Consider the following 15,810-nt stretch of genomic DNA (forward strand, 5'->3'; position numbering starts at 1 on the left):
ACCACATCACCACATCTGTCCACTACCACATCACCACATCACCACATCTGTCCACTACCACATCACCACATCACCACATCTGTCCACGACCACATCACCACATCTGTCCACTACCACATCACCACATCTGTCCACTACCACATTACTACATCTGTCCACTACCACATCACCACATCTGTCCACTACGACATCACCACATCTGTCCACTACCACATCACCACATCTGTTCACCACCACATCACCACATCTGTCCACTACCACATCACCACATCACCACATCTGTCCACTACCACATCACCACATCTGTCCACTACCACATCACCACATCACCACATCTGTCCACTACCACATCACCACACCTGTCCACTACCACATCACCACATCACCACATCTGTCCACTACCACATCACCACATCACCACATCTGTCCACTACCACATCACCACATCTGTCCACTAACACATCACCACATCTGTCCACTACCACATCACCACATCTGTCCACTACCACATCACCACATCTGTCCACTACCACATCACCACATCACGACATCTGTCCACTACCACATCACCACATTTGTTCACTACCACATCACCACATCTGACCATTACCACATTACTACATCTGTCCACTACCACATTACTACATCTGGCCATTACCACATCACCACATCTGTCCACTACCACATCACCACATCAGTCCACAACACCATCACTACATCTGTCCACAACCACATCACCACACACTACACTTGTCCACAGGATTCATGTAAGACCCAACTGGACAGTTGAACTCTTTAGAAAACTCGGGAAAATTTTGTGCTGGTCCGTTGGCCCTGGGTAAAAATGAGCAAAGGATATGTTATAAATAGATAAAGAAATAAATATTTTATGTATATATATATATATATATATATATATATATATATATATATATATATATATATTTATATATATATATATATACGTAACGACGAAAAAGTTTTAAGTTTTTAATCACCAACTAACTCACCTGTATATAGAGGGACTGTGGACATCGTTGTTGAGCAGGTACAAGGCCTGGGCGTCTGTGTTAGACTGGCACCATGTCTAGAGAAGAGAATATAAACCTTTTCTAGTGTGTTTATTAGCAATTGAGTCTACAGTTATAGACAGAGGTGTCTGTAGTTATAGGTAGAGGTGCCCTAACTGGGTATAGAGGTGTCCAGTTTATTTTTTGATCCCCCATGAATCCATTCAATTAATAAAATACAAACGTCTCATTTCTTTATTCATACCGTATATCATTTAACAACAAATTATCAACTTAAAAAAACGAACATACTAAAATACCAAATATATTACCTAAAGGGATACAACAAAATTTTTAACACATTTTTAACATTATGAAATTAGTAAAAAAAAAACGTTCGATATTCAAACAGTTCTAAGTAAAACACTATTCCTGGTTATAACCCAACCCCACTTCTAACGGTTATATTTTCTGTTTATGTATAACTTCCACCCCACTAACCTGAGCCTGACTGATGAAGTACAGCTGGTTGTTGGTAAAGTTTAACCCCGGCAATCTTGGCTCTTCTCTCCCTTGTTTCGTCACCCAGTTCCTATAAGCCTGCAGGGGACATAATTCATAAAATGTTAGCTTTTTTTGTTAGAACACAACCAATCGGGCATCATGTCGCAAGATAACAATTGGAAACTCTACAGAAATATATTTATGTTTCATTTATTTTCTAAATACAAGCTTTTGATCTGTTGTTTTTAACACAAAATAAAAATGAATAAATTAACCGTCATATTTTCACCTTAAACGACTGTTTGATGCCGCCGTTATCAGCGATGTTCTCGTTTAGAGACCTGGTACCACTGACCTTAAAAGGTACGATCATAAATCAATATATACACATACAGGCCTGTGAAAAATTCTAAAAGGACCCCCCCCCCTCATCCGGATTTTAGACCGAAGATTCAATCCCTAATAGAGAAACAAGGAGGGCCGGCCTAGATGAGTGCCAGAAGATGCAAATATTAAAACAAAATTTTCCCCAACACGGCCCCTGACATGGACTTAACTAAGAGGGGAACAGTGGCGCCATTAGGTCGGGTACGGTACCCAATGGTGTCTCTCCCCAACCCCGAAAAATATCTATACAGGCATATATATATATATATATATATATATATATATATATATATATATATATATATATATATGTAAATATGTATATTAGACATAAACCTAACGTCAGCACCACCCCCCCCTGCTATGCCTCAAGAGAGAGAGAGAGAGAGATAAGAAAGGGCCGCTCGCTCATGCGTCTTGCCCAGGACAAGTAAGGTAGAGCATTGATCTACTTATTGTTCCTATAGATAAGTCTATACTATTTATAGTATTTACCATTTGTTCCAAAACTTAAAATTATAAACTTACATTATACGTCTTGTTTGAAGCTTTGATGGTGTAGTTTCCGTACTGGTATGTCATGCACAATTTTCTGCTGTTGAACGCATTAACTGCAGCACTAGACCACCACTGCACTATCTCACCATACTTGTTGTACCTACGACCTGCACAAACGAAATGTGTGCACACGTTACATATGCTGTGGTTTGATGTTTTGGTCTTTAGATAAAAATCATTCCATTTGATGAAATCTGTATTTGTTGAGTAGATTACCTACTGACTTGCTAGTAATGGAAATGCGTGGTTGTGTCTCAGTTCGTAACAGTTAACTGGAGAGTTGTAGTGTCTACAGTGGGACGGTGAAATGTTACCTCTGCTTTAATTTACCTGGGTCGTCCACTGCCTTACTGACAGTAACATAATTTACCTGGGCTGTCCACTGCCTTACTGACAGTAACATAATTTACCTGGGCTGTCCACTGCCTTACTGACAGTAACATTATTTACCTGGGCTGACCACTGCCTTACTGACAGTAACATAATTTACCTGGGCTGTCCACTGCCTTACTGACAGTAACTTAATTTACCTGGGCTGACCACTGCCTTACTGACAGTAACTTACTTTACCTGGGCTGTCCACTGCCTTACTATTAATAGCGTAATGTAACTGGGCTGTTTAATACCGCACCATTGATAACATAATTTATCTGGGCTGACCACTACACCACAGACAATACCTGGGCTGACCACTACCCCACTAAAGGTAACTCAATTTACTTTGGCTGAATCACTACCCCACTATTGATAATTTAGTTGACCTTGATTCTGCACTACCCCACTAGCGATATATTTGCTGGAATTTACCTTGGCTGTCAAAAGCGTGTGTAATTTCGTGCCCAAGTATCATACCAAGGCTGCCGTAGTTGAGGAATCTAGAAGACAGGGTACAAAGGTCAAGAAGGGGCAAGACTGGTTATATAAATATGAAAAGTGAAATACGAATTTTAAAACCATGGCGGTTAGAAAATAGATACAGTCATTTCTTGTATTTTAATTGGCTTATTTCGGTTGTCCATAACTCGATACATTATTTGAAATAGTTTCTAGGTTACAGTTATAACGTTTCTATAATACAAATATTTCTTAAAATTTATACAATTTAAATTTAAACTTAGTTTATACGTTTTTATATTTGTTTAAAAAATGGCACATTAGTCTCAGTACATAACAAAATAAATTACATCGATCAAAGGTCAATAGCCTCAAAAATGAGTTACCGAGGTTTTTTTTTTTTAAATTGTTTCTTTTTATAAAAACCTCATTTATTCTTAATTAAAAACCCCCTCAAGGATACCGTGTTATGGAAACAATATTATGAAATGAAAATATTAAACTTAATAGTTAAGTGGAATTAGAGTTTCTTTCAGGCATCTTGGTGCCCCCCCCCCCCCCCATCCCTCATCACGAATCGCGTTAACTGCCAATCACTTGATCTATGTCAAATTTTTATACTTTAACCAATATCCACCCATTTCCCCCTTGAAATTTAAGTCGGTGTGGACTTGGCAGCTTACATAATAATTGGCTTAGCTCGCCATATGTCTCTATGTAATTCGACTTAAATAAGCTGCTAATAAACTATGATAAATCAACTGGTTTTCATTGGTATAATTAAATCAATGGTACATAATTTTGATGAAATATTTGTTCATTTTTTTTGTTCTATGTTGTTTCTATACAAATTCATCCTTAGGACCTGACCTAGAAAACAATCTTATAAACATTAGATTAAAAACCAATTTTTTGCCTGTGATCCGACAGGCTTAGCAGCAAGTTTTGTAAATAAATAACAACTAGAAATGCAACTAAACTGTAAAATATACTCAGCTAATACCGTTTAGGTCAAGTGATAAAAATGCACTTATCCTTTGAGGTTTTTTTTATATAAAAATGTATATAGCATAAACAAAAACTATTCAATTTCATGCAGTTTAATTATATATTTTATAATTGCTAAAAGCTTATAGTTTCAAAACTAAGTTCGATTGACATACTTGAAAGAAATATTTGTTTTTTAATTAACATAAAATTAACTCACTTGGGATAGGTTTTTTTGAAGACTGGTGGCATCAAGATTCCAGTCATTACAGCTAGTAAATAAATAAATATTTTGTATAGTACCCTCTGTTTGCAGGTTAAACAGTAATGTAACAGGAGACTTACAATGAAATAAGATAAAGCTAACCAAATTAAAACACATTAGTGACTTAACAACTGTCTCTAAGTTCAGCATATTGATAACAGTCATTTATTAATCTGGATGTTCGTGTATTGCACATCTCAATGTCCCAACTTTTTACATATTAAACCTATCACACTTGACTTACCGATCATATTTGAGTCATAAAAATAGCTGGCTTTAATGTCGGTAGCGCTAAAAGATGAGCTGTAGGATAATTAAATCATTAATTAATTTGTCTTATCTTAAACGTATAAGCAGTGGTGTATCTAATAGGAGACTTGAGAGGGTGCATTCCCGGGGTGGCTGTTCGAAAGACTCAAATCTCTGAGTTAAATAGCCAAGTTCTTGAAATAATCGAACTGCCATTATTGAGAGCTTGTAGGTATTTGATTGACTGGGTGTTGAACCTACCAATGTAAGTGTGCGATATCAAATCCACAACTCCAGTAGAACAACCAGCACAGTACAACATTAAAGACAGCTGCAATTGTACTCTCGTACGAGATTTATCATGTTAGTTAAATACGATGCACCCTTAGTTAAAAAAAAAAACCCTCTAGTATCACTGTGGTAAAGGGTCTGCGTGGTCGAGTCGGTAAAGCTCATGGCTGCTAAACCAAGCTGGGGACAGCCACTCTTCTAGGAGAGACAACTCCAAAATCAAACAACTGCTGCCTTGTAGTTTGTTCTTGGTTAAACAAAGGCTATGGAAGCAAAGCTAAAAACAAAAGCAGGCTGAAATCGGAGTCAATGGCCTCAATGGTGCATAACCAGTTGACACGTATGCTTAATTTTGTGTTGGAGGGGATCACTTCCAACACTAAAATTAAGAACGTAGAAAAAGAAAAAGAAGACTGTAGTAAAAAAAACCATGAAAAGTTAATTTCATTGCAAATTTTCTACGACTCATTGTTCGAGTGATCCACAACCATCTATTATTGACACAAGTAAAACTCATGTGTCAGCCTAAAGTCAGGTTTATTTACTCACAGAATGGAACCTCCAGCCCACCTCAGTACTCGCCAGTCCTGATAGGCGATCTCAACTCTCATGTCCGCTATGTTCTCAAAGTAAGTGTCGTTCTTTAATGTGTACTAGAACGTGAGAGAACAAATGATCTTGGGACAAATAAACTCAGAAAAATAGCTCAGCAAAAGATATCACGAAAAAAATCATACATATACATATACATACATACACACACAAATATATATATATATATATATATATATATATAAATATATAAATATATATCATATATACATATATAAATATATATATATATATATATATATATATATATATATATATATATATATATATATATATAATATGTATACATACACACACACACATATATATATATATATATATAAATTCATATATATGCATGTAAATGTATATATATATATATATATATATATATATATATATATATATATATATATATATATATATATATATATATATATATATATATATATATAAGCTAGCATGTTACAGCACCAAAAAATAATTCTAGAAAAGGATCAAATAAAAAATATATATTTTTAACTTACATTCTTGTATTTTTCTTCGATAAACGAGTCATTTGTGAGCTCGGGTGGGTAGCCAATTACAAACTTGATGAAGTCATTCTGGAATGTTCAATACATAAGTCGATCTGAGAAGTATCTGGGGCAGCGAGCATACAAACTATACTGAACTACTAGTTCTACGGACAAAAGGCGGATATGGAGAAAAGACCGATATGGAGAAAAGACCTATAAGCTTTCAAAAACAATAAACTACAATTACCTTTAAAGATTAAAACGGCATAATAACGTTTATTAATGGCTTTTCTAGGTGGGCTGAATATGACTTATTTTTGTGTTAATAAAAATTGTACTTGTAATTTCTTTATTATTTGATACTAATAAAGAAATTACAAGTACAAGTTTTTGTACTTGTATTATTACAATTGATAATGTAATAAATCTCTTTAACACAAAAAGTACCAATTTTTGGTACCCTTGCATCAATCAATCCCACTAATATAGTATAATTTGTTTTACGCAATCCGCAATGGACGAAACTGAAATATAATTCAAATTTTGTCGGTATTTAACATTAAGTCCAATCAAAGCAAATGATCGGTCAACTTCATTCGGTTTCTTTTTTTTTTTTTTTTGCGAAATATGGTGGTAACACCACTTATCGGTTTAATCTTTGTACACTCCCGTCATCTCCAGCCGCGTGTACTTCATTGTTTACCTTATAAGGATAGCAACTTACTTTGTCTCTTCTTCTGGAACGTTTCACATTATTTTATATGGGCAATTGTGCCGGCGGCTATTGGCTTCGTTCTTCGATAGTTGTCTAGATAGAAGCTTTGTAGCAACAAATATTTGCGATATTAGTATGTATTTGTTGACGGCCTTATGATTAGCCGGCCTTGAGGTTTGTCGGCTTTGTGGTCTGTCAGCATTGTGGTCTGTCGGCCTTGGAGTCTGTCGGTCTTTTGGCTGTCGGCCTTATAGTCTGTTTGCCTTATGCCCAGTCGGCCTTTTGGATGCCAGCCTTTTAATTGTGTCGGACTTTTTGTCCGAGTCGGTCTTTTGTCTTGTCGGCCTTTTGTATGTCGGCCTTTTGTCCTACACCCGTGTTCTACTGACTTTTTCCTTAGCCAATATCTTGGAACTGTTGTCCATCCAAGTCACATCCTGGAGCAGCTCAGTGAAAGCCTCTTGGAGGTTACCTCCCATGTCGAGTAACTGAAGACATTAAAAAATTCTTAAAGATAACCTCCGATCACTAACAAAGGACAATTCTTTTGAGATAAACTACCTTGTGAAGAGAATGAGGGAAATTGTTTTTTTTTTTCAATATTACAATACATAGTTAGCAACTGGAGACTAAGGAAAAATGCTTTTAAAATTGCCTCCCATGTCTAGCTAACATTTGAAATATAATAGACCAGGGCTTTACTTAAATTATCAAGGAAAGTGTTAGGCGTTACATGCCATTTATATTATATGTCGCATTTTAATAGTTGTAGCATGTAATAAAACGTATCACTTATCTCGTTACTGCAATAATTTGTACATGTAACACACCATACCTCGAAATTGCAATTTTGTTCTATCTGTAACCCTAAATCTAACCCTAACGTATCCCTATCCCTTTCCCTAACCATAACCCAACCCTAACCCTAATCCTCAAGGTTTCGTGCGTGCACTAAATTGCAGGTGGAAAAAAGTCGCGTGGCTCAACTTTTAGAGCGTGCACTTTTTACATTAAAAAAAAGGGGGCTTCTCTGGGCTAGACCGCGATAATTTTTACATCTAACATACCATATCTTTAATCTCGTCATCAAAGTATTCTCGGACGAACATCTTAGCCAGTGGCATGTTGATGAAGTTACTGACCGTTCCTACACACGACTTGTAGACAGGTCGCCTCGATATCTGTCCGGATATCACCTGTACCACATAACGTCACACAATATGTTAATAATGTCACAATTGGAAACATATTGTACGGTATCGAGGTTGATAATTTTATGTTTTACTGTGCTCTCAAAAACTCAAATTTAAATGCTTTAAACTAAATAATATAAATGGTACATTAAAAAAATGAACTTAATTTAAAAAAAACAATCATTTCTAATTAATGTAGTTTTTCTTATTCAAGGATAGTTTAGCTTTACCTTTTGATAATCATAATACAGGGTTAAGTATTTCTCTCCCATCATTTGGCTTACAGACAGCATAAATTTAAACACGATGTAGTTGGCTACTGTCCTATAAACATAGTAAACATAAACAAAAACAATTATTCTAAACGTGTTGTTGGAGAATCAGAGAAAAATATTTATTAGCTTAGTAGCATACCCGTCTCGCGCGTTGCTGCGGTCATGGAAGAAAGGCTGACGCAATTTCTTAAAAAGGCTTCATTAATGCATTATCAATCGTTTATATTTAGATGCGTGGTCTAGCTTTTTAAATTTTCTGATTGGATTGTATTAAAACACACATTGCAATTTTTGAGGGTTTCTAAACTGGTTAGTACAAGTGTAACTTGTCTGACGAAACTTAACATATTACCAATAGTGTATTTTTAGACGCGTGACCTTCTTTTCTAAAAGTGATTTAATTAAATGTAAGCAATGCCGCCCAGATGCGTGCTGTATGACAGTTGTATAACAGCCAGCCAGACAGCTAGCCAGCCAGCCAGCTATCCAGACAAATTAACAGACAGACAGACAGACAGACAGACAGACAGACAGACAGACAGACAGACAGACAGACAGACAGACAGACAGACAGACAGACAGACAGACAGACAGACAGACAGACAGACAGACAGACAGACAGACAGACAGACAGACAGACAGACAGACAGACAGACAGACAGACAGACAGACAGACAGACAGACAGACAGACAGACAGACAGACAGACAGACAGACAGACAGACAGACAGACAGACAGACAGACAGACAGACAGACAGACAGACAGACAGACGACAGACAGACAGAGGGCAGACAGACAGACAGACAGACAGACAGACAGACAGACAGACAGACAGACAGACAGACAGACAGACAGACAGACAGACAGACAGACAGACAGACAGACAGACAGACAGACAGACAGACAGACAGACAGACAGACAGACAGACAGACAGACAGACAGACAGACAGACAGACAGACAGACAGACAGACAGACAGACAGACAGACAGACAGACAGACAGACAGACAGACAGACAGACAGACAGACACACAGACACACAGACACACAGACAGACAGACAGACAGACACACAGACACACAGACACACAGACACACAGACACACAGACACACAGACACACAGACACACAGACACACAGACACACAGACAGACACACAGACACACAGACACACAGACGCACAGACACACAGACACACAGACACACAAGCAGGCAGGCTGGCGGACAGTCAGGCAGACAAGATGACACAAACCGTGTTTCTGTCCCTTGATCAAATCGATTTCTAATTTACATATCTTTTGAGAAATCCCTTTGCACCTGTACGTATTTTTCTTTCCTATTTTCCCTAGTGTTAGTTCCAGTGGCGTAGCGAGGTCGGGTGTCACCCGGTGCGGCACTTAATGGTGTCACCCCCCCCAGAGGCTTAGCGACCCTTCCCGGGGACAAACTTTCAAATTTTCGATTTGCACCTCCCCCCCTCAAGTTTTCGATTTGCACCCCCCCCCCTCCCTCAAACTTTCGATTTGCACCCCCCCCTTCAAGTTTTTCTCTATATAATTTGCTATTTTTTTGCCTTGGTGTCACCCCCCTAAATGGTGTCACCCGGTGCGGTCCGCACCCCCCGCCGCCCCCCCCCCCCCCTCGCTACGCCCCTGGCTAGTTCTATGAACCAACTACTTCATAAGGTTGCATAGTTTCCATCTACTGTTCAACATTGTATTAAACTTTAATTTAAATAAAAATTACTTTTAGTCACCACACCTCGTCATAGTTCACACACTCACCGTTTTGACGTCTGGTTGAGCAGGACAGCGAGCCTGTCGAAATATGCTGGAACTACGTTGTTGACCCTCTCACTCTCGTCAATCTCCGTGATGCCAATATGAGGGTCACTCAGCAAAGTTTGGAAGAAATGTGTCCAGTTCATTATCTAAAATATATAATGTGTCAAGTTCATTATCTAAAATATATGTGTCCAGTTCATTATCTAAAATATATAATGTGTCCAGTTCATAATCTAAAATATAAAATGTGTCCAGTTCATTATCTAAAATATAAAATGTGTCAAGTTTGTTATCTAAAATATAAAATGTGTCAAGTTTGTTATCTAAAATATAAAATGTGTCAAGTTTGTTATCTAAAATATAAACATGTGTCCAGTTCATTATCTAATACACAAACATGTGTGTCCATTTCATTATCTAAAATATATAATGTGTCCAGTTCATTATGTAAAATATAAAAATGTATCAAGTTCATTATCTAAAATACAAACATGTGTGTCCAGTTCATTATCTAAATTATAAATATGTGTCCAATTCTTTATCTAGATTATAAACATGTGTCCAGTTCATTATCTAAAATATAAAATGTGTCCAGCTCATTATCTAAAATAAATAATGTGTCCAGTTCATTATCCAAAACACAATTATGTGTCCAGTTCATTATCTTAAGAGTAAAATGTGCCCCGTTTATTATCTGTCAAAACCTATCTATATGTATTTACATACATGTCCATTTGTATTTACGTACCTGACCATATGAATTTACGTACCTGACCATATGAATTTACGTACCTGACCATATGAATTTACATACCTGACCATATGAATTTACGTATCTGACCATATGTATTTACGTACCTGACCATATGTGTTTACGTACATGACCATATATATTTACGTACCTGACCATATGTGTTTACCTGACCATATGTATTTACGTACCTGACCATATGTATTTACGTACCTGACCATATGTATTTACTTACCTGACCATATGTGTGTACGTACCTGACCATATGTGTTTACCTGACCATATGAATTTACGTACCTGACCATATGTGTTTACCTGACCATATGTATTTACGTACCTGACCATATGTATTTACGTACCTGACCATATGTGTTAGTACCTGACCATATGAATTTACGTACCTGACCATATGTGTTTACCTGGCCATATGTATTTACGTGCCTGGCCAGATGTGTTTACGTACCTGACCATATGTATTTACGTACCTGACCATATGAATTTACGTACCTGGCCATATGTATTTACCTGACCATATGTATTTACATACCTGACCATATGTATTTACATACCTGGCCATACTTTGTCTGTAGTTGGCCGAGAGTGGTAGGGTGAAAGTAGTTGGTAACAGACACAAGCTGTTCTGCTGGTACAGAAATCTAGCAAAAAAAATCAAAGGGTTCTCAGAGAAAACTTCGGATTTTTGGTTCAAATTCATTTCTGTGGTAAATAAACAAAAGCTAATATAGTAGGTAATAAAGTTATTTGATTAACCTAACAAGCAGTTTTGCAATATTTGATTTGTTTACATATTAAACACATTTGCTTTTTTCCAACCCTCATTGCTGGATTTCTTCCTCCATTATTTTAGCCATAGTTTACTATTACATTCATGTAAGGTCAAGGAACCTCTTTCTTCTGTAAAGACTGTTTTACTCTAGGCGCAGTAGCATTGGATAATTATCTAAAATTACCTTGGCCTATTGAATCTTACTCACGTTGGACTATTAAATCTTTACTAAAATTGGCCTATTGAATCTTTACTCAAGTTGGACTATTGAATCTTGACTCAAGTTGGACTATTGAATCTTTACTCAAGTTGGCCTATTGAATCTTTACTCAAGTTGGCCAATTGAATCTTTACTCAAGTTGGACTATTGAATCTTTACTCAAGTTGGCCCATTGAATCTTTACTCAAGTTGGCCTATTGAATCTTTACTCAAGTTGGCCTATTGAATCTTTACTCAAGTTGGCCTATTGAATCTTTACTCAAGTTGGCCTATTGAATCTTAACTTACATTGGCCAGCTAAGTCCTAACTACGCTTACGTTTGCCAACTGAATCTCAAAGTCCACAACCTCCGTGACGTCTGCCCTGGCCCTGTTGACGTCAGCAAACCCTAGCAGCGAGCCCATCCCGTAGAGAAATGTTTCATATGCCACGACAAAAGTACTGTTTCTGGCACCAAGCAGGTAAGTTTTAGCTAACCCAAATCCGGGCTGGTCAACCTGTAGGAAAGTAAATGTAGTTAAACTTAACACAAAACGAAACGGCTAGTAAATAAACCGGGAGTGATCTCCCCTAAACTTTCTCGAATATTCTTATATAAAACAACAGGGGATGGGAACTCGGGCTATAGAAATGATTTTTAATACATTTTAAATACTTAAAGTTTTAAAAATAGAATACAATCTCGTAGACAAAAGAATTGAACACCAAGTGAACGCCAAATAAAAAAGTGCATAATAGTGCGCAATATTATTAGTACTTTAAAAATTTACATTATATTTTTGAGAAATCGGAAGTAGCGTAAATTACTACTTACGGTCAATGGAAATTACTCAAAATTTAACAGATGGTAGAGAATTTGATCTTTTACTTACATATGAAATTTCATTTATCTATCTGAAATAGTCCTCAAATTATAGGCTTTTGAAAAATTCAAAGTAGAAAAAGTACCACTTCCGGTTATCGGAAATCGCTCAAAAGTTGATACGGATCTACGATTTTGATAAAATACTTATATATGAAATTTCATCAATCTGGCTGTAACGGTACTCAAGTTATCGTGTTTACACACTGACAGACAGACAGACAGACAGACACACAGACATACGGATAGAATTGCAAAGCCCAGTTTTTAGACTGGATTACGCATAAAACCTCTAAATTTTGATAAATCTGGATTGATAATTTTTGCCCGATTAAAATAAGTCCTTTATACTTTGGATGTGATGAAGGACTGATGTGTAATACGGTGAAAATTGTTAAAATTTCAAGTGATTTTTGTGCACGATTACAATACTTTCTCTATACTTCGTATATACGAGAAAGTAAAAAATGGAACAAACACAACATCACAAACACAACACTAAATCACAAGTACAACACAACAAACATAACACCTCATCACAAGCACAAGACAACAAAGACAAACAAACTACAAACTTAGCACAACAGAACAAACACATCACCACAAGCACAACACAACATTACTAGCACTACACAGCAAAAACAACACCACAAACACAACAAACACAATATCACAAACACAGCACAACAGAACAAACACAACACCATATCACAAACACAAACACAAAACAACAAAAACAATACAACAAACACAACACCGCACACACAAGACCACACAACACCACAAACACATAACAATACAAACACAACACAACAAACACAACACAACACAACAAACACAACAAACACAACACAACAAACACAACACAACACAACACAACAAACACAACAAACACAACACAACAAACACAACACAATAAACACAACACAACAAACACAACACCACAAACACAACACCACAACAATAACACCTGAACATGAATCAGACCTGCAACATCTGTCTGGATGTGTTGCTGTAGTCCACGTCCACATAGAATGAGATAATCGCCTCCTGGTACCGTCTTTGCATGGCCCGCATCGCGTGACCCAACTCAAAGTTTTCTTCTGTCCACGAGCCGTTCATGATTGGGAAGCCACCCAGTTCATTATCTATGATTGTCCTTAGTGGCTTATCGGAACGGGCGGTTTGTAGATCTGTTGATGTACGAACATGATATGGAGTTACACTCTTAGTCTATTGCGTATGAACATGCATATATATATATATATATATATATATATATATATATATATATATATATATATTTATTTATTTAAATATATATATATATATATGTATATATATATATATATATATATATATATATATATATATATATATATATATATATATATACATATATATATATATATATATATATATATATATATATATATAAATATATATATATATATATATATATATATATGCATGTTCATACGCAATAGACTAAGAACGCCCCGACATAAGTGATTTTAACAGTTTGGATATAACAGTTCGTGGAAAACAAATGCCCCGAAAACGTTGCAACTGTGTGTCGTCAAGTCAATTTTGACGGTGTTTCTATTGGCCCAGTTGGTCTATTAGCACGGATTGTCTATTGGCACGGTTTGTCTACTGGCACGGTTTGTCTACTGGCACGGTTTGTCTATTAGTACGTTTTGTCTATTGGCACAGTTTGTCTATTAGCACGGATGTCTATTTGTCTATTGGCACAGTTTGTCTATTGGCACATTTTGTCTATTGGCACAGTTTTTCTATTAGCACGGATTGTCTACTGGCACGGTACATCTATTAGTGTTTAGGACATGTCTTACCCTGGTTCATACAAGAGGCGAATAAATCCTTGACCTTCCTCATGCTTGGTAGATCTGTTGGTCGATGAGGTTCCTCTAAGAGACCTGTATGAGTAAAAGTCGAATGTATTTTACTAAAGCACTCGGGGGTATTATTATCTTCTGTCGATATATTTTTTTATCCATTACGTTTTGCCTTAACAGATAACAAACAGTAAACAAATGCTATTCAAACGGTAGGAGGGACGGAGCCTCTTCCTACTTGGAATAAATAAGTGAATCGTAAAATAATTAATTAGTAAGACAAAGTAAACGGCAACAGTAAGCCATGAATTTATTATACATAAATATGATCATACACACAGTGAATAAAAAATGTTACAAAAAATTAAGATGAACTAAGCAAAAATCGTGCCAATAGGAGTCCGGTCAAAACTCTTTGAACACTATAGCTGCCCCCAAAAAGGGCGCAACCACTGGTAGATAAACACTAGTGGAAAGAGCGATTACCAACCCTTTTTAAGGCCTCAGTGAAATCCTGACCCTAAGCCTTTCAGACTTGGTCAATATCGTAATCTCACCGCAACTGGACAGTCTAACGAATGTGTCAGAAGTCGCTGCTAGCGACGTAATATGTAGCTGCCAGGGTTGGAGGAAATAATCGTAAAGGCAGAGGGTAGGGGTTTACACAAAATGGCGGTAAATTGTTTTACTATCAGATTCAACATTTAAAAGAAATTACCTTTCAGTATAATATCTATGCGATCTTTCAAGCTGATAAACGTTGAGATGGAGGCCTGATCGCTGGGTATGATGGAATCTTTCAGCCACTTTCCACAGGCGAACTGGTAGAGATTGTCACAGGGGGAAACTTTGTAGTCGATCATACTGTTGATACGGGAGGCTGGAGAGATAGAGGAAACTTTGTAGTCGATCATACTGTTGATACGGGAGGCTGGAGAGATAGAGGAAACTTTGTAGTCGATCATACTGTTGATACGGGAGGCTGGAGAGATAGAGGAAACTTTGTAGTCGATCATACTGTTGATACGGGAGGCTGGAGAGATAGACACAGGGGGAAACTTTGTAGTCGATCATACTGTTGATACGGGAGGCTGGAGAGATAGAGGAAACTTTGTAGTCGATCATACTGTTGATACGGGAGGCTGGAGAGATAGAGGAAACTTTGTAGT

General features: G+C 36.8%; 1 protein-coding gene across 1 annotated transcript; it reads right to left on the minus strand.

Annotated features, from left to right (window-relative positions):
* Positions 1 to 734: 734 nt before the first annotated feature.
* On the minus strand, positions 735 to 15,504 carry LOC131939692 (neprilysin-4). The gene is made up of 17 exons (XM_059298152.1): positions 15,360 to 15,504; positions 14,639 to 14,722; positions 13,770 to 13,975; positions 12,238 to 12,417; positions 11,482 to 11,568; positions 10,162 to 10,307; positions 8,333 to 8,426; positions 7,977 to 8,105; positions 7,299 to 7,397; positions 6,204 to 6,281; positions 5,635 to 5,738; positions 3,267 to 3,334; positions 2,430 to 2,566; positions 1,804 to 1,869; positions 1,512 to 1,610; positions 1,011 to 1,087; positions 735 to 834 (listed from the first exon to the last, which is right to left on the minus strand). Exons 1-17 carry the CDS (start codon positions 15,502 to 15,504, stop codon positions 735 to 737), a joined length of 1,899 nt encoding a protein of 632 aa, XP_059154135.1.
* Positions 15,505 to 15,810: the final 306 nt, after the last annotated feature.

This window comes from Physella acuta, unplaced genomic scaffold (assembly GCF_028476545.2).
Source record: "Physella acuta isolate Inbredline_101_S28 unplaced genomic scaffold, ASM2847654v3 ptg000290l, whole genome shotgun sequence".
NCBI lineage: Eukaryota > Metazoa > Mollusca > Gastropoda > Physidae > Physella > Physella acuta.

Coding starts and splice junctions, on each gene's coding strand:
- LOC131939692 (XM_059298152.1), bottom strand. CDS start 15,504: ATGATCGACTACAAAGTTTCCCCCTGTGACAATCTCTACCAGTTCGCC. Junction 7,398..7,976: donor ATGACGAGATTAAAGATATG/GTATGTTAGATG, acceptor TAATGTCTTCAG/TTACTCGACATGGGAGGTAA. Junction 1,088..1,511: donor ACTTCATCAGTCAGGCTCAG/GTTAGTGGGGTG, acceptor TCTCTTCTCTAG/ACATGGTGCCAGTCTAACAC.